The sequence below is a fragment of the Plutella xylostella genome, chromosome 8, assembly GCF_932276165.1.
Source record: "Plutella xylostella chromosome 8, ilPluXylo3.1, whole genome shotgun sequence".
Taxonomy (NCBI): domain Eukaryota; kingdom Metazoa; phylum Arthropoda; class Insecta; order Lepidoptera; family Plutellidae; genus Plutella; species Plutella xylostella.
In genome coordinates this window covers 4,357,666-4,379,605 of record NC_063988.1, presented here as the reverse complement: position 1 = coordinate 4,379,605, position 21,940 = coordinate 4,357,666, and the positions used below count along the sequence as shown (strand labels likewise).

General features: G+C 38.7%; 2 protein-coding genes across 2 annotated transcripts; one reads left to right on the top strand and one right to left on the bottom strand.

Moving 5' to 3' along the window:
• The first annotated feature begins 21 nt into the window (after positions 1–21).
• Positions 22–13,335, top strand: LOC105389441 (ATP-binding cassette sub-family B member 6). Its single transcript, XM_048622589.1, has 17 exons — positions 22–182; positions 369–520; positions 1,626–1,770; positions 3,127–3,326; positions 4,435–4,582; positions 6,492–6,663; positions 7,042–7,208; positions 7,578–7,815; positions 8,180–8,355; positions 8,644–8,713; positions 8,992–9,127; positions 9,633–9,840; positions 10,797–10,975; positions 11,370–11,484; positions 11,816–11,956; positions 12,206–12,327; positions 12,632–13,335. Exons 2-17 carry the CDS (start codon positions 369–371, stop codon positions 12,807–12,809), a joined length of 2,547 nt encoding a protein of 848 aa, XP_048478546.1. The 5' UTR covers positions 22–182; the 3' UTR covers positions 12,810–13,335.
• On the bottom strand, positions 13,327–21,773 carry LOC105389451. Its single transcript, XM_038115132.2, has 15 exons — positions 21,385–21,773; positions 20,776–21,002; positions 20,596–20,658; positions 20,234–20,451; positions 19,616–19,895; positions 19,285–19,418; positions 18,742–18,978; positions 18,492–18,625; positions 18,289–18,337; positions 18,075–18,164; positions 17,921–17,959; positions 17,763–17,810; positions 14,907–15,044; positions 14,202–14,342; positions 13,327–13,829 (listed from the first exon to the last, which is right to left on the bottom strand). Exons 1-15 carry the CDS (start codon positions 21,665–21,667, stop codon positions 13,481–13,483), a joined length of 2,430 nt encoding a protein of 809 aa, XP_037971060.2. The 5' UTR covers positions 21,668–21,773; the 3' UTR covers positions 13,327–13,480.
• Positions 21,774–21,940: the final 167 nt, after the last annotated feature.

Sequence of the window (21,940 nt, the reverse complement as noted above, 5' to 3'; positions counted from 1 at the left end):
CTGTCAATTAATTGTCAAACTGTCAAACTCATTTTCATTTCAGATTTTCATGTTTCATGATGATGAATTTCAATGGAATCGCAAATAAAATCGTGATTAAGTAATTTTGGAGCTAAAGTTAATAAATAATTAAGCTATCACACAGTTTATTTTTAATAGCTGCTTAAAACCTGCCCGTCAACGTAAGTTCAATAGAAATAATACATTGTTTGCGTAGGAAAAATATTTTGTTATGTCGATTTTGATGCCGCTCAAAACGTAAATATTGCTATCTAACTTTAGAACAGCCGCATTTTGCGTATTTTTATCATCTAAAATTGTAAGACTGGAAAAAGCTCAGCTCAATGTGGAAATAAATATTGTTTCAGATGGATATAAAATATTGTCCTCCTAATGTTACCCTGGGGGAAGTGTGGGTAGACCATGGCATCTCCCAGTGCTTCATGGAAACGGCTTCGGCTGCCATCATTGGTGGTTTCCTTCTGATTTTCGGAATCATACAAATAGTCATGTATAAAAGGTAAGAGTAATAATAACATCTAATACTGTAAGTAGCTGAAATGATTAGCAAATATTTTTCTATTATCAAAAGGTAAGTATACATAAAAATCCTGAAACTGAAATGAAAATCCACTTTGATCACAGACTTCGATTAGTTAACTGTTTTTACATTCAATTGTAAAGTACCAATTGTATGATTAAAGTTCAAGGTTTATAAATAATTTATCAATTAACTTCAGCATTAATTAACCTTATTACATAAAAAATATATGTTTTGTGAATATAAATAAAACAAACTTAGGTTTATTGGAACTGAACAATTTGCAATGCACCAAATTATTTCCCTATTACACATTCTCAAATACCACAATTCCTAGACCTACTACCTTTTTTCCATTATCTGAGTATGAGCACTTACTCTGACCATAATGCATGTAATATCTAATATTGTATAAGTGTTATCAACTGTTTTGAAATAAAGACTGATTCTACTGTGTAGAAATGAATATGATATCCATGTGTTTCCAATTTCCATGCCCGCTGTATCCCTTCAAGAATATTAATTTCACACCAATAATAATAGACGGTATTTATAAAGTACTAACTGTTGCCTTAAAAAGTTTTCCCGTGGGGATTCCGGGATAAGAAGTAGCCTATGTTCTTTCCCGGGGTCTAGACCGTATGTATACCAAATTTCATTCAAATCCGTTCAGTGGTTTTGTCGTGAAAGAGTAACAGACAGACAGACACAGTTACTTTCGCATTTATAATATTACTTAGGATTTTAAGTTAAATTATCATGCCATTCAATTACAGTAATATAGGCATATTAATAGTTATCTTATAATTTGTAGTCACGTAGAGATAGGTTTTTATTTTATCAGTAAATTATTATCTTTGTATTTATAAATATTACATTCCAAAAATATTGCTAGGTTCATTGATAAATACAATACAATACTTTATTTGCACAAAGAACCAAAATGACAAAATAAGAACTTAAAAATAAAACACTACAAAGAAGACCACCTGTCTTATTATTTATAGCAATCTCTGCCAGACAACCTTTAAACATATTATAACAGTCAAAATACTTGTCACATATTGAATTGCATAATTTCCAGGTATGCCACAGAAGTGATGGATGTGAGAAGCTCCCGGTTGTTTGCCGTTCAACTGTGCTTCACCCTGTTCATTCCCGTTCTAGCCATCACTCGGTTTCTGCTGCAGGCGTTCATGTTCAAAGGAGGACATGTTTATGGATATATGGTACATATTTGTTTAACTTTTATGCTGTATTATGTAGGAGAACACACTTTACGAAATTTGGAGCATGTTAACCACGATTCTATGTCTGCATTTAACATACCTATTCCAGCTCTCATGAATTAGTTTTTATTGTTAATAAAAAACCTAACAAACATCTGCACCATTTGGTCGTCGAAATATTAAATGTAAATCAATATATTTCACAACCAAGTGTAAAATAATAGGAATGACTAATATGTTAGTCATACAGCATATTATAATGTACCATCTGTATTGACGATATGGTTAGATAGGAAAGGATACAGTAGGAAACGAAACAATAATAGCAGTCATAACTTTTATGACAAAAGAATTTTGTTTGACCTTCACTTCTGGATAGTGAGTGTGTAATTAATTGTACCTATTATAATGTATTATGATAAATAGTGCAAAGCTATGAATCGATATGTAACAAACATTAGAATTAGAAGATATCAATAAATCGTTGAGTACACGGCTAAGTTAAGGATTATCATAAGTTGATTAGGAATGTTACTTAAAGCTATTATCTAGCATACCACAACAGCTATTTATAGGTAGTAGTTTTATTAACTTATCGGGAGTTAAAGTGGCCTTGAATAATATTATATTTCTACATATTTTGTACAATATAAAATCACTTCATTGATAATATCCTATCTGTATTTATTTTGTTTAAAAGGAAATAATCTAACTATCTTTAAACGATCACTAATTACTCTCTGGTCATCAAATTCATGCACTACATATTTCAATAAATAGTCTTGCATATGCTAATAAATAAGTAATTTACATATTGTACGTATGCTCACTTTTTATATGCTCACTCTCTCCAATTATGATTAACTAAGTAATAATAAAAGTAGGTTAGACATGTTTCGCAGCCTCGGGTGAATGAGGATTGGGATAAATGTATCTAGCACCTTTACTTGTTCCCTTAGAAGCTGAGAAGCTGTCGTTTGAGATAACTACATGTACCTATAGACCAATTTCTGAGTATCATACATGAGTAATTTCAAAAAGTAATTTAGGTGTCGTATAGTATACTATACTATACCAGAAACATTACAACACCACAAAAACACTACCATAGGTACATTACATAGCATGTCCACCTACTACAGAAACGACATTATCTATTATTAGACCTACAGAGTGCCTACCTCAGCTTTTACAACATCAAGGCTTTCTACTCCAGTTTACACTGGTTGAGCTGAAATTAGGGAAATATGTACCTACAAAGGTTCCACTCGAGGGAGCCTCATGAGCTTCACATCCCCTCAGAATAGAATATAATACCACACATGTATTTAAACTCTTTCCCCGTTCCCTCTACAGATAGTGGCACTATCAATGAACCTGATAGCGTTCCCGCTGTCGGCCTACCTGGCCATCCTCGAGCGGCGCTTCCTGCTGCCGTCGGTGCCGCCGCGGGGCCACGGGTTTGTGCTGCTCGTGTTCTGGGCCCTGGTGTTTGTGGCCGAGAACCTGTCCTTCCTGAACCTGAATAAGGAGGGCTGGTGGTGGCATTTGAAGGAGTAAGTTTTGAAGCGTGTTAAAATACTAATAGTATGTATACCTACAACTATGAGAGACTCTGTAGCGGACGATTACGGTCTGATGATGATTTTGTCGGTAGACCGCCGACCCGTTGGTCTGATGACATTAAGAAAGTAACTGGACCAAACTGGATGAGTGTAGCACAGGACCATGTTACTTGGCATAGCATGTATAGGAGACCCTGCAGTGGGTTCATATAGGCTGATGATGAGGTATACAAGTAGACAACTGGTTATTAAATCCGATAAGTGTCTGTATGGATTTATTTCCATTAGTTAATAATTTTGTTTCTTTAAAAAATACTGAGAGATCTACTGGTAGTCAGCTTTCTACGTGTTTTCTGTACAGTCTGTTTGGTTTTAAACAGAAAAAGAGTATTTTGTTCTTCTAATAATCAGTGGACATTTTCTCAGCTTGTGCTGTTACAACAATCTGTTATAAACAGTGAATATTGTGTTTATCTATGAATGAACTACTGTGTTGTGTCCTTGTCACGCGACCACTACTTGTTCTCGTAAATTTATTGATTACCACAAAGGATACCTAAAGTACTTAGCGCTTACATGAAGGTTTTTTATCTGAATGTTTTGTAAACATTGCAAGTCAATGAGGTGTAATGTTTATTGATATTGCTTTTCAATTATTTTTTTCATGATAACGTTATATATATATATATATATATCTCAACAGAGTGACAATGTTTTTATTGGTAGATAAATACAGTTATTTATATATTTTTCTTGTATAGAATTAAATCATAATAAGTGGACTATTTTGAACCGTAACGTATTTTTTTGTTTGGATTCAATCAAGTTATATTATGTTTAAATCTTATCGTTTATTTACTGTATAATGTAACTTGTTTACTTTGTAATGTAGCTTCTTTCTTTTTCGTACAGATATATGATCTTGCTCACATCATCATCATCATCAGCCAGGGATCTTGCCTAAGGTCATCAGCCTATAGCAGTTTACTGCTGGACGCACACCTCTCCCAAAGCATGCCACTAGATGCGATCTATAGCTTGCCAAGTTGCCATCAAACTATACTTTCCATCATAACATATTTCTCACGTTCCTCCGCAGTCTCCAAGACCGCCTAGAGATGGCGCTGTTCGTGGGCCGCTACGTGTCGTGCATGGCGATATTCGTGCTGGGGCTGAGGGCTCCTGGCATCATGCACCAGTTCGAGTATCTCGACAATGATGACATGCGACGGAATATTCCGCCCAGGGTATGTGTTTCAGGGTAATACTATCATCAGCAGGCTGTGTTTAATAACATGCGGATTTTATCACGCCATTTTCCCGCGTCTCGCGTACATATTCCATGCGTTACAGTAGATACTTGTATGAACGCGTACGGGACCATCCCGCATGCGTGATCAAGTCCGCATGCTGTTAAACACAGCCATGGTGGGAAATGTACCATGGTCAAATTTCCTCACGATACTGAGGGGGGCAAGTATAGATGTTTCTAAACCGATCGAGCAGTGAAAATCGACAATCGTGACGCAAAGCTAATGCAGCGCGTATCTCGCTAGGTGGCGACTCTCACTCGAAGTAAAAACCATGTAAAAACTCTGAAAAACTCGCACTTCTGCATTTGCATTACGTTAATAGAGTCAATATTTTGAGCATTACATAAGTCATAGACATAATAAAATACCTCCTCTTTGCTGATTTCTGACTTCGAAAAAAATTACCGTGTCTTTGTCATTTTCAAGTTTTATTTATTTTAGGTTAGAATGTTATGCCCATATCAAAATCAATTTGTAGTTTGTGCAGTTGGAAATGACTTTATAATTAACAAAAAGGTTACAATGCATGATTAGTAAACGTGTTTTACATATTTATATTTACACACATCACATTTGCAATGAAATTCCAAATTTTGAGATGTCACAGATCGTTTTCAAGGTAAGTGAACAGTCTGAAAGTAGAAAATACCAATAAACATTTTATTTATGTTTTGTTCTTCCTCTTTTGTAGGCGTTATTTAGGATTAAATGAAGTTATTTATTATTATTACATACTTAGGTATGGGTTAGTCTTGTACAGGTGTTTATGATACCTATGAGTAATCTTACTGATTGTTTGTAATGTAATTTTCAGACTGTTCACGGCCGCACCCATCAACTCATAGATCGTAATGCAGTACCTATATCCGTACAGTCAAATCCCTGTGAGACATCGATTCGGTATTATTTCATACATTTTGTGACTTAAGTATTTTTTTACGATTTTTTAACAATCAGCTAATAAGATGCGTTAGCTATTATTTACATTTTGTATCGGGTCTGCAGGTCTTTATACCCGTCAATTATTTTAAGGGTGCTTACATAGAGAATCGGGTTCCCTGTATCTACCTGTACCGGTAACCTGGTTATGCGAAAGCGTTCACTCACAGAGCATTTCCCGGATGTTGTCATGAGCGCTTTCTCATAATCAGGTTACCGGTACAGGGAACCCGATTCTCTATGTAAGCACCCTAACTCGAAATCATAATCATTGTTGAGTGTAATAAACAAGCTAATTATTATCAATTTATCACGCATGTACAATATTGCACGCAAATGCTTATCCAGTCGCAATATACCTTTCCAACACTTAAAATGTGCTTAGTTTTTTCCTGGAAATATATTTTGATATTTAAAGGGGCTCAAGTGGAATGCGCGTCGGTAAATTACAATCGCTAGAAAATGCAACGCACGATATTAACTTTTTAAACCATATTAACATGGATGAAAAAGGAGCATAACTCATAACATTAACTAAAAAAAATCCTGACCTTTCTCATTCTTCATAACTATCATTTCTATGATTTTATCATTGATTTCACCACAATTCACATGAGAACTCCTATCCTATACGATAGCATAAAATCTGCAATATTGTGTACTGTTTTTGTCTACACAAAAATAATAATTAAAGTTGTAAAAAGGGGAGGCCTTTGCCTAGCAGTGGGAAACTAAAAAGACTTTAAAAAATAAAAAAAAGGTTGTAAAAGTGGTATACTAAGCCGCAGGGGATGACTCTGGGGATCATTCTGAACAACTGTACCGCCTGTATTTGTATACTTATTTTTACACATAAATAATATCTACACTTCAGCATCGTCTTTAATAATAACTTCATTTCCAGAACGAAAACCGCTCGACATTCCGCAATGTGTTCAGCAAGTTACGCACTCTACTCCCGTTCCTATGGCCTCGCAAGAGTGCGTGCCTTCAAGTGCACGTCATGGTCTGTGTCCTGCTGCTGGTGGCCGGAAGAGTTATCAACTTATACGTGCCCATTTACAATAAGCTGATTGGTGAGTTAATTTAATTTCAATTCTTCATTTAAGGTATTGAATAACCGATTCTACTAGCGGGAATCGAGTACTAGATTGTATTCGTCACACGCTACCACCTCTTCCGAATCGAGTCTGACCATTCCTGTGGCCGCGCAAAGCTATTTCTTCTAGCCAACCTTTTATTGGTGGAAATATCGTTAAGTGCATTATTAGTGTTTTCATTGCTCGAACATTAGGCATTCTGGCAAGCCTTTCCATGTTACATTTTGTATATTTGTGGTCACTAGACTAAACAACTCTGACCTTTACTTAAGACTGACAAATCAAATCCATACTTACATTTATTACACTCAGCTCACCTCCATAATAAAAACCCCCAACATTTCCCGCTTACAGTGGACAGCATATCGATCCCTCCGCTCCTGTTCCGATGGGACCTGGTGGTGATATACGTGCTGTTTAAGTTCCTGCAAGGTGGCGGCACAGGAGGCATGGGGCTGCTTAATAATTTGCGATCATATCTCTGGATTAAAGTTCAACAGTACACTACTAGGGAGATTCAGGTGAGAAATTAAATGTAAAAACTTTTTAATCAGTGGTTTTTAACACTGGTTCCCTGCTGTACATAGTTCTCTAACACAGAGCGCTATTACAGTATATTCTCAACCTTCCTCATGAAACCGCTGCGAGCTACCTGTCTAATTTCGTCAGTCCAGTGATCCGTTTGATATTGGCCTTCGGACAGATATTAGGTTTACAGACGGAGCTTCCACAAGTTGTTCTCTCTCTGATTTCTTTACAAACAGTGGATGCTAGTTTTATGTAATGTGCCGCATATAGTCCATATAAAAATACAGATATAGCGTCTTAACCCACAACGTATTGTCTTGATTTTCAACCAGATCACCTAACAAATACCATTAATTTTTCAGCTGGAACTATTTCGCCATCTCCACGGTTTACCACTAAGATGGCATTTGTCTCGTAAGACCGGGGAAGTCCTGAGGGTCATGGACCGAGGCACGGATTCCATAGACAACCTGCTGTCGTACATACTGTTCTCTATAACGCCTACGCTAGTGGATATAGTGATAGCGGTCGCGTACTTCATTCACGCTTTCAACATCTGGTTTGGACTGATCGTGTTTTCAACTATGATTCTATATATTTGTGAGTATATTACTTTTTAACGAAAGCGTTTATAATTATTGTTGTGGTTAATCAGACACAATAAATTTTGTATTGTGTCTTAAAAGGATCTGTGTTTTTTGTAACACAGATTTACGAATGCCAATAACTGACGAGACATTCAAAACACAAATACAAACTTCAGTATCGTCGTCGTTCAAACTCAAACTATTCCAATGTGACACTGATAACCGTGCCGACTCTTTCGTTTCGGCTCTGAATTATACATATAAGTTTTTAAGTAAAGCTTGTGTCAGTTGTATGTACCTAGCTAAATGAAACAAAACTGTGTTTATACTACAGTGTGTATTTGTACTGTTTATCATCTTGTCCACATTTATTCCAGTCATAACGATAGCGGTAACAGAATGGCGCACAAAGTTCCAGAGGCGCATGAACCAAGCGGACAATGACCAGAAGGCGCGCTCAGTGGACTCGCTGCTCAACTACGAGACTGTCAAATACTACGGTGCAGAGAACTATGAGGTGGTGTCGTATAAGGACGCTATTATTAAATATCAGGTACAGTTGTTTGTTATAATGTTTAAAATTATTATTATTAAATTATTTATTGCACAAAGTAAATCGATACCAATTCGAACCTAATGCTAGTAGCATTTTCTACGAGTTAACATTTGGTGATGTTGAAAAAGTGATTGGTAGTGCGATAGGCTTAGACGATAGAAGGTTGTCTATATTGAGAAACTGAAATAATAAAGTTGGCATTAGTAATTTGTAAAGCTCAATGTTGTTGAGATCAACACAGATGATTTAACAGATTTTATAATTTATTTTTATTATTTTTTACAGGGAGAAGAATTTAAATCTTTGATTACGTTGAACATATTGAACACACTACAGAACGTAATAATATGCTCAGGTAGGTTTGTTTGCTAACTTTATATCGATAATTTAAACTAAATATTTACAATACAAATGGCACGTTTTTATCGAATCAAAATCCATAACAACACATTTTACACTCTATGCTTATCAATTTATTTCTTGGTATGCTTTGTCATTTCTTTCGTCTTTATTTTCCGAAATGAATTCACAAGCAATATCCAAAATCCGTTAACTGCGATAATTTTTTACTATTTACGGACACCCCCCTTATTTTTGCTGAAGTATTTTAATAATTATTCGTTATGATTTAAGGTCTTCTGGCGGGTTCTCTGCTCTGCGTGTCTCTGGTAGTAGACGAGAAGTCGTTGACTGTCGGTGACTACGTACTGTTTGCGTCCTACATCATACAGTTATATGTGCCGTTGAACTGGTTCGGAACCTATTACAGGTAAATTCATGTTATCACATATTACAGTTAATGCAACATGTCTCCGTTAGACTCTTACAGAATTAAGAACTTTAGTGTACCTCCAAACTCAATTCTCATTGTGCTGACACAAAAGTCTAATTAGGAGTCACAAGCTCATAATATTTCTGCTGTTTAACTCCCGTAAATAAACAATATGAAAGTGGTGGCCGCTACATAAGTAATACTTCTTGCATTGACTGCCTTATAGTTACAGCGAGAGAGAGGACGATGTCATGACTATGAGTTCGTCCATTATTTTCATATTGTTTTATTATTAACTTTCAATGTTCTTTTATACATATAGGTACTCACTTGTTTCATAAAAATAAACAGAAAACCCTCACTCCTCTAACGCGCGAGATGATTCATAATTACCTACAAGCGAAGCCCCATTGTTAGGCTGCGTAGTCGCTGCCATATATTTTTAGGCAACGTACCGCAACGCACCAATGGGGCCTCAACCTATCCATTTCCCAACCAACAGAGCGATCCAGAAGAACTTCGTCGACATGGAGAACATGTTCGACTTAATGCGAGTGGACTCGGACGTGAAGGACGCGGCGGGCGCGCCCGAGCTGCGCGTGCGCGGCGGCGCCGTCGAGTTCAAGCACGTGTCGTTCGGCTACGGGCCCGAGAAGCTCATACTGAAGAATGTCAGCTTTAAGGTGGCTGCTGGGACCACTGTTGCCTTGGTGAGTGTGTGTTGGTGTGGTATATTGGGAAAGTGAATGGATACTGAACTGTTTGAGAAGCGTATCCAGTATGTATAAGCAGAGTGACTCTTGGCATTTCCTGTTGCCCTGGTAAGTAGAGCTAGGGAATGTTATTGCAACTATGCCTTATGCACTATCTAGGGCCATTGCATAGTGCTAAAATATCTTACTACCACTGACTCATTAGTAATAGACAATCCAATTGCTCATCTGTCAAATCTGACGTGATTTGTATGGATCTGACAGGTATTTGGCAGATAAGCAATGCTGCTTGAGGATTTTTGATTGTCAATGTGTCCTTGGTGGTACAGTGGCTGAATGAGGATGTTGAGAGCATGTTCCCTCTGATGCGAGTGCACTCGGAGTGAAGGACGCGGCGGGCGCGCCCGAGCTGCGCGTGCGCGGCGGCGCCGTCGAGTTCAAGCACGTGTCGTTCGGCTACGGGCCCGAGAAGCTCATACTGAAGAATGTCAGCTTTAAGGTGGCTGCTGGGACCACTGTTGCCTTAGTAAGTGTAGCTATGGTGTATTGGGATACTTACTACTTCGAAAGGTGTGACCCACGGCCGCTACTCGGGCTCGTTATCGACGTCGATAAACTCGTTTTATGCGCGTTTCACAATAGTGATATTTATCAACGACGATTAAGAACCCGTGTAGACCCTTCAGGTCCCGTAGCACGATACGCAAAACGCCCACGGCAAGACACGATATAATTTGACGACTTGCGGCCCCGATAGTGAACTCGATATAAAAGCTTTAAGACAATTCGTGCGCTTGATGCGTGTCGTGCTACAGGGGTTGTGCGTTCTGGTAAATGTACTATATAGTGACATTCAGTATAATTTCCGCCCTACTCGAATGCAAAAGCGAATATTCTTTTTGCAACACAAGCCTTCAATCCATACTTAATCTAAACATAATTCCCACCCCCAGGTCGGCCCCAGCGGCGCGGGCAAATCAACCGTAATGCGCCTCCTATTCCGCTTCTACGACGTGAACGAGGGCGCGGTGACTGTGGACGGCCAGGACGTGCGCTCCGTGACGCAGGCCTCGCTCAGAGCGAATATAGGAGTGGTTCCCCAAGATACTGTGCTGTTTAATAACTCTGTCAGGTAGGGGTGCTTGAATATGCTTCCTTAAGTGAAGTATGACCTACCGGCGTTCCCTGGGCAATCAGCTACTGACGCTAATTTGACTGGTCAATCACCTTTCACGGTGACAATCCTTAGTATAGTTCCCTAGTTTGCCACCGATACAATATAAAATAATGTATACAATATAAAAGCGTATAGTTACAGAATGTAACGTATATTACGTTACATTCTGTAACTATACGCTTTACATGATGAAAGTTTAAATCTGGCAGGCTTAGGGATAATCAAAGGCTGCTCTCTAAAGCTTAATTTAGCATAATAATGTGAGCGTGAAATTCATTTAAACTAATATGGCTGCCACTTTTATACCGGTTATCTTCTCCATTAAAAGCTGCTTATTTATTTATTACAGATACAACATACTGTACGGACGACTGGATGCTTCTACAGCTGACGTAATTTCAGCTGCCAAGAACGCAGACATTCACGACAGAATACTCACATTCCCAGACGCTTATGACACTCAGGCAAGTATACTATAGTATAGTATTGAGATTCAACTCCGGTTTCACCGTGTCTAAAGTTATCTGTAGGATAGAACTGATACTGGCACACGCTGAACTGCATGGTTTTCATCACACATATAACTTTTTACCATGTATTGTAAATCGGTTTATAGTCCGTAATCGTGGCTCATCTAACCATATAACACTCTGTCCTACTCCTTCGTCATCTAACCATGCCTGTGTTGGTCAATTCAATCAATTCAGCTGGCTAAATATCTATTGTCGTCAATTCAGCAGGGTTTAGGGCATCCAATCCCAATAATTATAGTAAGTACTAAGTATGTATTTGCAGGTGGGAGAAAGAGGTCTAAGGCTAAGTGGAGGTGAGAAGCAGCGGATAGCGATCGCGCGGACAATACTCAAGGACCCCGCGATCGTGCTACTGGACGAGGCCACGTCCGCTCTGGATACCAACACTGAGAGGAATATACAGGTATTTTTAACATGTTTTGTTTTTTCGTGGAAAGTGGCGCCTCTAGCGGTCATAATCGTAAAGTACATATTGCGAAAAATTAATACGATTGATTTTTACTGTACTATTATTATGTTTTGCGTTTGTGCAAATGATGAAAACACAATCTGTTACACTCAATGTTTTTTTTTGTATGAATGTAATAAGTGTCGATATTAATTTAGCAACTATTTACCTGTAACTATATCTTACATTACACGCACATTTCAGGCGGCGCTAGCACGAGTCTGCGCTAACAGAACGACGCTGATCATCGCGCACAGACTGTCTACCATCATCCACGCAGATGAGATACTAGTGCTGAGTGAAGGAGAGATCGTTGAGAGGGGCAAGTGAGTATCTATTTTTTATTGATATACATTTGATTGTAATTACCGAAGACAGATCGAATGAAATGAGACGAGTGAATGAGTCTGATGGGCATTTTTAATATTGTTTCTTAATTTACGGACGTTATATCTCTAACTCAACTCTAAGCTCAAATATACATAACTACATTAACTACAGAGGTGTGGCCCCGCTATCGATGGTTAGATCATTGATAGCACAAATCGACTGATACTCTTCTATTATGGGTATGCTAGTTCCTGCACCTTGACTCATTATGTAAACTGATAAAAACCATTCTTATTTCAGCCACGACGCTCTCCTAGCCCAGGGCGGCATTTACGCGTCCATGTGGCAGCAACAGCTGGAAAACCGAGGCAGTCCCAACGACAACAACAACGGAGAGGGCGCCACCATCAACACGGACCATAGAGGATCCAGCCAGACCAACGGCTTCGGCGCACTCGGCCACGGCCACGGACACTAGACCATAGACAAGGGAGAAAACACGCGAAACGAACCATAGACTCAACATGGCCGCCGACCGGAAGGTAGATCAATTATAGTCTATGCATGTGTGATATTGATATAAATGAACTAAAATGGCTTGTTCCAAACGGTTCAAGTTAAAAATTAATAATTGTTTATTGAAGGCATATCGTTTTTACAAGCCGTTTTATTGACCAAATGAATAATGAATTATGTGACTGATTAATTACTTATGGAGAGTGCCATTGCGGAATTTTCGAATGGTTGCGTAAATGTAAGTAACATTAGTGGTAAAAAAACTATGATTTATTTATGTAAGCTGTTAGAATGTGATCACTTTTGTATATTAGAATAACAGCATAATAACAGTTTACCCTCATCAAGTCAAATGTTGCAACGTAAGTTGACATTGTGATAATGTATCTTTGTTGTAACAACAACTATAATTAATAGTATTAATATTATTTTGATATCGTCATGGGAAATTAGGGTGCAGTGCTTGTGTTAATAAAATGTTGATTTTACGAATTCGTTTAATTTTTGAACTATAATTTAAAACTTGTTAACAAAAATTCTCAAAAAAAAACAATAGATAACCTACATAAAAAACGAGCATAACATATTCAGTGCAAGTGCACTTGATAATAAAATTTGGACACTTCACGCAAACTACAGCTGTTCATGAAATGCGTTTGGTTTCCCAACGCCAATCAGTGTTTGCCTTTCCCTGTTTCTTTCCTGATATTGCTGCACAGTTATAGACCTCCTGATCTTTGCAAACTCTATAGCCCTCAGAGATCTTTTTCCAAATTTCTGTTGAACCTCCTCTATGCCTCTGACGTAATCGTTTGATATGTTTCGTTCTAACGCTTTTCCGTGCTGGATTTCTAGTAAGTTGTCGCGTAATATTCCTTCTGGCGGGTAGTTCTGCAATGTTTGGTCGTCGCCGCCGTAGTGCAAGCAGGACAGCGGGGAACATCTCATCATTAGGAACTTTTGCTTCATTTCGTTTGATGACCTGAAGTAATTGAGCATTTAAAAAATTCAGACACACACCAAAAACGTAAAATATTTTTGTCAGTGGGGGCATTATTTGACGGCTGAGTGGTGTAGTGGTTAGTGCCCCTGACTGCTATGCCGAAGGTCCCGGGTTCGATTCCTGGCTGGGGCAGATGTTTGTTTAAAGACAGATATTTGAACTTGGGTCTTCGTATCTATCTGTGTATGTGTGTCGATATATCAGCTGTCCGACACCCATGACACAGGTTCTACCTAGCTTGGGGTCTGATTGCCGTGTGTGAGATGGCCCAAAAATATTTATTATTTATTAAATTCTTTCTGAGCTTGTTATACTCAAAAAATAACTTATGAATAGTTAATGGAGACTAACTTGGGATCCCTCAGCGGCTGGTCATCATCATTGCACAAGGCGCGCGCGACCTGGTCGAACAGTCTCTGCAGGGCCGACGGCGGGCCGGCCTCGTCTTCCTCAGCCTCATCCACCTTCCATTCACTGGCTATACGGACTTTCCTGATGGATTTAGAAGTATACACACACATATTGCGCTAAATGGTAAAAGGCACAAAACACACTGAAAAGGCGTCAAATAGACGAGATGCTAACAACAAAAAAAACAGAAGCTTCTCGCAGAAGGAAAGGAGGAGACGAGGAAACTGTGCTTCTAAATTGCATAAAAATGTATCGAGAGGGCGCGGCGTCTGCGAATGTCGCATCGTCTCGTAATTTCATTGTCTTTCTGGATAATGAACTGAAATACATATTATCAAAATACCTACCATCCACAACTAACAATCCCTTGTTACGCTATTAATATCGAGAGTGCTAAGACCTAGTTTACCCCCTCCCGGCGGGGACCTGAGTCGCGAGCACAAGTTTCGAACCTCCGTTAACGTTGCGTATTTGTTTTTTCCATATGTTAGGTGGAATTTCACCAAACGCTAAACGTATTTAGTAGCCTGTCAGTTAGTACAAAATGTATTTAAAATTTGAGTTAATTACATTTAGCGTTTGGTAAAAGTGAACCTTCGTGTAGATTCGAAAATAGTATCGAATCCGGTGCTCGCTGCACTGTACCTGCTCCCCTCAGTGACGCGGTCCATGCTACTCTGCGACCCCAGCTCGTCTATGTCGTAGTGTCGGATGAACCCGGTCGGCCGCCGCTGGATGGCGCGAGCGCTGTGTCGCGCCGCACGGGCTGATATCGACACTTTTCTGCAGATATGGCATGAAATAATAATGATGATGAGCGGGTTTGTCATATAAGGTAGGTATTTTGGGAAACAGAAAAAATTAGGTTATTGACCTACCAAGAAGTAAGTACTAGTAAAGGCTGGCATGACACAGTGATAGTTTACTATCTACTATGTAGTCAGCAAGTTTAAATCCGTAAAATGGGAGTTTAACCGTTTTTTATCGGATAGTGAAAAGCAGATTGTTAAGCCCGCTCAACAATCGCGCCGCGAATTCGCTCCGTGAATCCGCGGCGTGAATTTACGCAGCGGTTTGCCCACAACTGTGTCCCTCCAAACTCACGAAGCTTCGCAACTTCAATGAAAATATATGGAAAAAACAGCGAGTATAGTTGTTGCATTCGCGCGCCGCGTACCCTTTGTCGCGGGCCAAAAAACCGCCATGGCACGGGAACTCCGCGAACCGCGACCGTGAACGTGAAGGCGTGAACAACATCTACACTCATACCTTCGCGGGGGTTCGCGGCGCGAGTGTAGAGCGGGCTTTAAAAAGCTCAATGTAAACTAGCCCAGTAGTCCAGTCAAGGAATGAGGTGTAGAGTGCGTGAGCAGGTAACTCAGCGATTCCTTCAGAAACTTGTTCAGGGGGCTTAGGTTGTTAACATACCAAAAGTCCTGACTCCTAGGTGATGAGCGGGGGGAAGAGGGGGGGATAAAGATACGAATTTTTGGTTTTTTGCTTATATCTCAAAAACGGTGCATCGGAGACAAATATTACAAACTACTAAAATGGAGGTCTTAAAATTATTTAAAACTTTTATATCATATGTTTTTTTCTAATTACTAACCGTTTTCGAGCTATTACCCTCGGAAAAAATTTAAATTTACAAGAGAAAGTATTCATGTCAAAAAATTCATAAACATTGCATCATATTGTCTTAACCAATTCATAAACGAAAAAAATGAAGAGGAAAGAAGTTGTAGATTTTTTTATTCCCTTTTAGAATATATTACATATGCTCGTCAATGTCCAACCCGCCTAAAGTTAGAGCTATTTTAAACTTGCATTTTGGTAAAGTCACTGACATAGCTCACCGAATTAGTAAGATTAAGGGTGCTTTTCCACCAGAGATGTGCTATGCTACGATGCTATGGATGCGTTTGATTTCCACCAATCATAATTATTGGTGCACATAGCTTAGCACTGGTGGAAACGGATTCAACTAAGATATGTTTTTTGTATGGAATGATGCGTGCTATGGATGTGTGCTATGGATGCGTGCTATGGATATGTGCTATGGACCATCGCGAGTGGTGTAGCTATGGCGCCGCCGCCCCCGTTGTTTCCCTACTAGCGATACATAGCATAGCTCGAGATGCGCATCTTTCCCGCACAGCTACTTTGCGGCGGCGCATCTTCGTAGCGCATCTTCCTCGCACAGCTACCTAGCGTAGTATTGGTGGAAACGGTCACATATTTTCGTAGCGTAGATATCACATCTTCGCAGCATAGCTGCATAGCACATCTCTGGTGGAAAAGCACCCTAAGTGTGAGTAAAATAGCTGTCAAAGACAAAGGAGATCACAGTCTCGAAATTAAATGCCGAATCGAACAAGCTCGTAGCGCCTTCCGAAAAATGGAAAAAGTCCTCTGTGACCGTAACCTGAACCTCAATCTACGCACGCGTATAGCAAAATGCTACGTATTCTCCGTCCTTCTATATGGAGCTGAAGCCTGGACACTCACCGAGAGAATGGCCAAGCGCCTTGAAGCGTTTGAGATGTGGGTTTACCGGAGAATGCTCAAAATATCGTGGGTCCAGAAGGTTCGGAATGTAACAGTCCTTCAAAGATTAAATAAAAAAGGCACAGAGGTACTGAATACCATAAAAAGACGCAAGCTGGAATACTTCGGCCACATAATGCGAAACCCCAAGTACGAACTCCTCCAAGTAATTACACAGGGGAAAATACAAGGCAGGAGGAGGCCTGGGCGGCCAATGACATCATGGCTGCAAAATCTACGCCAGTGGTTCCAGCTGAGCACAGGAGAATTGTTCCGTGCGGCGGCCTCCAAGACGGAAATCAGCAGGATGATTGCCAACCTTCGATAGGAGACGGCACCAGAAGAAGAAGAAGAAGAAAATAGCTGTACCTTTAGGTGGGTTGGACATTAACCAGCATATGTATATATATTCTAAAAGGGAATTTAAAAATCTACAACTTCTTTTCTATTCATTTTTTTCATTTATCAATAGGTTTAGACAATATGATGCAATGTTTATGAATGTTTTGACATGAATACATTTTTCTTGTAAATTTCAACTTTTTCCGAGGGTTATAGCTCGAAAACGGTTAGGAATTAGAAAAAAACACATGATATAAAAGTTTTAGATAATCTTAAGAACTTTATTTCATTAGTTGAAAATATTTCTCTCCGATGCACCGTTTTCGAGATATAAGCTAATAATCAAAAATTCGTACCTTTATCCCCCCCTCCTCCCCCCCGCTCATCACCTAGGAGTCAGGACTTTTGGTATGTTAACAACCTAAGCCCCCTGAACAAGTTTCTGAAGGAATCGCTTAGTTACCTGCTCACGCACTCTACACCTAATTTTGAGTCATTTATTGACTGGACTACAGTGTCATCGAGGTTTTATACGAATTAAACAATGTGTTTTATGAAAACATATGGAACATAGAATATAATATCTACTTACTACTATTTCTATGAACTTACTTATCCTCGGTATGGTCTTGGGGGTCAGCTTGCTCTTTTGCTGCTAACCTGATCAAATATGAACACTTAAATTAAATAAACAAAACTTTATACCCAACATCGTTCTCATTATATCGTAGGTGCTTTATACCTATCATAATTAATTTATACCTACGTACCTCAATCTTCTTAACCCTTCGTCTGTGATGACTTTGGAACTAGAATTAATAAAAACAGATTTATTAATTGAAACAGAAATAAATTCGTTCATACGTCTATGATTGCATTATTTTATTATTTGGATAATGCCCCTTCGGTGTTTATAGAACTTACTTCAAGAAGTTTTCAGTATTAATATTCTTTGCTGATTTTACGATGCCTTTCACAATGTTACCCGCAAAACTTGCGATGTCGGAGTTCAACCTGAACATAAAGAAATGATCATAAATCAATTTCTATACACGTAGATGGCACGTAGGTATTAAATTAAAATTGCGACTTAGGTATAAACATATAAAAATAAATATAAAATGAAATGATTAGTTACCTCAAATACTTTCGCGCTTGCATCTCCTCATGTGAGTCAAAAGATAGATCTGAAAGCGAAAAAAACAATAAAATTAACTATGATGATAATATAAACAAAACCTAATTCTTACAGTAGGTACTAAGTATTATAGATATCAAAATAAATACCAAATAAACATCAAACGGTTTAAATTTTAGAGTTGTAGGTAGTTATCTACATACCAGACGCTGCGGAAGAAACATCGTCATCAAATATAGCTTCTGGAGAAAATGTTTGCTTATTTAGCACTATGGCCTTTGTTTTTTCGTCATTAGGATTTAGATCAGACTCCAAGCAGTAATCGCCTTTAAGTAATCTGGAAAAACACCACGTTGTAGATCACAATTTTACTTCTTTTCAGCGTTTAATCTAACCTATTACGTTATTTAAACAATTGGGTTCTTATTCATTATTATTATGATGAGTACAAACTTTTTCAAGTCATAAACAGAATCCACTTCGCCAGGATACGGCACATCCGTCAGCGGAATATAATAGGGCACTTCAGGCTTCACAACAATACTCTTAGTAGTGGCTGTCGTCTCATTCTCCGCTTCGTAAGTGTAGGTTTCCACGTCGAAATCAATGTTATCCTCTGTTGCTAGTGTTGCTGCCTCTGCGATACTCTGAATTTTACTTTTCGCTAGCTCCTGAGAGATCCCCATGAACCTATGAAACAGCGTTACTTTATTATAGACAGGTATTTATTATAGGTACTTACTTACAAACTAACTGTAGGTACCTAAGTGTGGATTGATGCTTTTTACTCTTTCACGAATAAACTGCTATTGATTTAGCAGTTTACCTAATATTGATGAAATTATTTACGAAAGTGATTCCATGGATTAACACAATAGGCTTATACTTTTTCCCGGAATTTAAACGGAAAACTTTTTAAGATGAAGCGAAGCTTGTGGAAGTTAGTTGTGGTTGTTAAGAGGCGTATAAGTACCTACATCTAACGTAAGCTATTACCTTTGTGTAGCATGCATCTCCATCTGTTCTCCATAAATCTGTATCAAATCTTGTTCTCCATACCCCTCTCCTCGTTCGCTAAGACGTGACACCATCTTAAATTCCATCGCTAAAAATGTTTGGTTCAATATGACCTGTAATAAAATTAAAGCTACATGTATTCATTAGAATCCATGGTGGATGGAGAGCCATCTAAAATTCTTCAGGATCATTTTCTCCTCCCGTCTTTAACAATATAATACTAGAATAACAAGAGATTCTAAAGACGGCAGGCAAAAATTATATTGAATAATGGGCGATAAACGCAGCAGCATTACCTAGATATTCTTACCTCCCAAAGATAATCCGCTAAAGCTACCAGATCTTCAATATGACCTTGTATATATTCCATGGCGCCATAGTTTAAAGGCACATCATTGCAATACAGGTTCAAGACCCCAGCTCTGCATATAATTATCTTGGACAATGGCGACTCGTAGTAAGTTGCCACATTTTCAATTTTCTTCAGTGTTTTCTCTCCCTCAACAAGTTGCCCGAAAGCCACATATTTGTAGTCCATCCATGGTAGCGGTTGTAGCATTACGAAGAATTGAGTCGAGCAGTCGATGTGCCTAGCAGTATGAAATATGAAAAATCCATTAGGTACCTACTTTAAGGAAGGAAGTACAAAAGACGAATTGACCGTAGTTAAGGCTCTCCTGTATCTGCATTTATAACAGTTAGGTTCTGCTGGCAGCTACTGGAGTTGTGCTTAGTCCATAAATAGCTATCCACCGCGCATCGGTCGGCAGACTCGGCAGACTTTTTAAATTTCACTTGCAAATATCATACTACAGTTATTGGTATAGCTATAGCTATATTGGAGTCATATATGAGGATATTATATCCTTCTTTTATAATAATGTAGGTAGGTACACTTATCATTTACATAAATAGACTAGTATCTTACTTCCCATCATTAGCCATGCACAGTACGCCTCTACGGTTATGAGGGATGCTGAAGTTTTCGCAACTCAAAGACGCTGTGTTTTCGAGTCCATAACCACCACACTGGATCCAGCCGTCTTTCACTATCCGGTGGACCGGAGTCCCACAGTAGCCGCCTTTCTTAGCCACACATAGGCGCAGAAAGTTCTCGCATGTTATTGGAACCTTATCAGCATATAACTGGGTGACGAGAATACAAGTAAGTAATGGTAGTAAGCATTATCCTATTATAATTTTATATGCAGTACAGTGACTTTTTTACCGATACTGCTAATAGCAAACGGAAGGACTAGATACGACTCGAAAGGACGCATGAGAACTCACCATGAATATTAACGTACCAATTATTTCTTCATCGATACAAATGTGCATATAGGCAAACGGTCTCTGAAAATAATTAATGCCTATAGGTATATTTTAATTGGGACACAAGCTACCTTCTGGTAGTTAGGTAGATATTTCTGAACATAAGTAACTACGTAGTTAAGTAGGTACGCAACAAACCTTAGACGAGTCAACAAATCTGACGAACTCTTTTACGATTTCGTCATAATAATCGACAGCCAAGTACATGGTGTAACGTTCTTCCACATACTTCTTCAGCTCCACTTCGCCGCCTAAAGCCTCACCGTCGAGAATCACAACCACTTCGTTTTGATTACAAGCTATGGCTTCACCATATTGAACCCTCAATTCAGCGTACACCATTGGCCAGTCTACTTTTGTTACACCTGTTATGGGGACATTATTTGATATGGATATAGGGATTGAAAAATTCAGGAAGGTAGGTAGGTCCTGTGCTGGCTTAAAAGCTGTGAGGCCTGTGATTAATTAACGTTCTGAATTATTTTCCTTGCACTTCTGAAGACAGTGGCAGTAGGCCGGTAATGACTGCCCGAAGTTCTGCTAACCGGTAGGGGTTTGGGTGTGGTAGTAGAGTGGAGACCCCAAACACGCAAGAAATATTCAGTCAGGTATGGCCGTCTGGGCATAGTTACTAACTCAGGCAGTAAGCGGTAGAGTTTATATAAGAGTATGAGGCGAAAGCTATGCTATCCTACCTTAGTATTCGCCTGTGTGTTGATAGGTAACCATATTAAAAATGAATTTTACCTCTTATGATTGGAGCACTGTAAATTTTGGATTTATATCTGTGCAATTTTTGTACAACTTTAACGCAATAAATGAAATATGCGTTTGTTATGGATCCAATAATAACAAATTTGCTCTTCTTGCTTTCATCATCTTTTTCCTTGGGATCTTTTGGATATTCAGGATTGTTGGCGGAATTATGAATGTATTTCAGATTCTTTAAATGTTTTTGTAAAATTGACCTCTGAAGTGGATGTTGAGCGGTTTCCTGTTCTCCCTGCTTATGTGCTGGAAATGCTAACATCCCTTTTTAGGTAAGTATAACAGATAAACCAATGTAATAATACGGAGAAAATTATAGTTTTCGTGAAATTTTTTATGTATAAATTAAATTTGGCGCTCCGCTCACTGGCAGGAAGTGTTTTTTTTCTCTGTGAATGCGAAGCGAGGCCGTTATTATTTTGAGATATAAAGATTTATAACGACATGAATGTTGCTTGACATCGATCGAAGATATTTAGTTTATTTTGAGAATTTCGTATTTTTATGGGTAAACTGATGCTCAATGGCCAATCTT

Coding starts and splice junctions, on each gene's coding strand:
- LOC105389441 (XM_048622589.1), top strand. CDS start 369: ATGGATATAAAATATTGTCCTCCTAATGTTACCCTGGGGGAAGTGTGG. Junction 10,976..11,369: donor CTGTTTAATAACTCTGTCAG/GTAGGGGTGCTT, acceptor TATTTATTACAG/ATACAACATACTGTACGGAC. Junction 12,328..12,631: donor GAGATCGTTGAGAGGGGCAA/GTGAGTATCTAT, acceptor TTCTTATTTCAG/CCACGACGCTCTCCTAGCCC.
- LOC105389451 (XM_038115132.2), bottom strand. CDS start 21,667: ATGTTAGCATTTCCAGCACATAAGCAGGGAGAACAGGAAACCGCTCAA. Junction 18,338..18,491: donor TGTTTCTTCCGCAGCGTCTG/GTATGTAGATAA, acceptor TTTCGCTTTCAG/ATCTATCTTTTGACTCACAT. Junction 15,045..17,762: donor CAAGACCATACCGAGGATAA/GTAAGTTCATAG, acceptor CCATATCTGCAG/AAAAGTGTCGATATCAGCCC.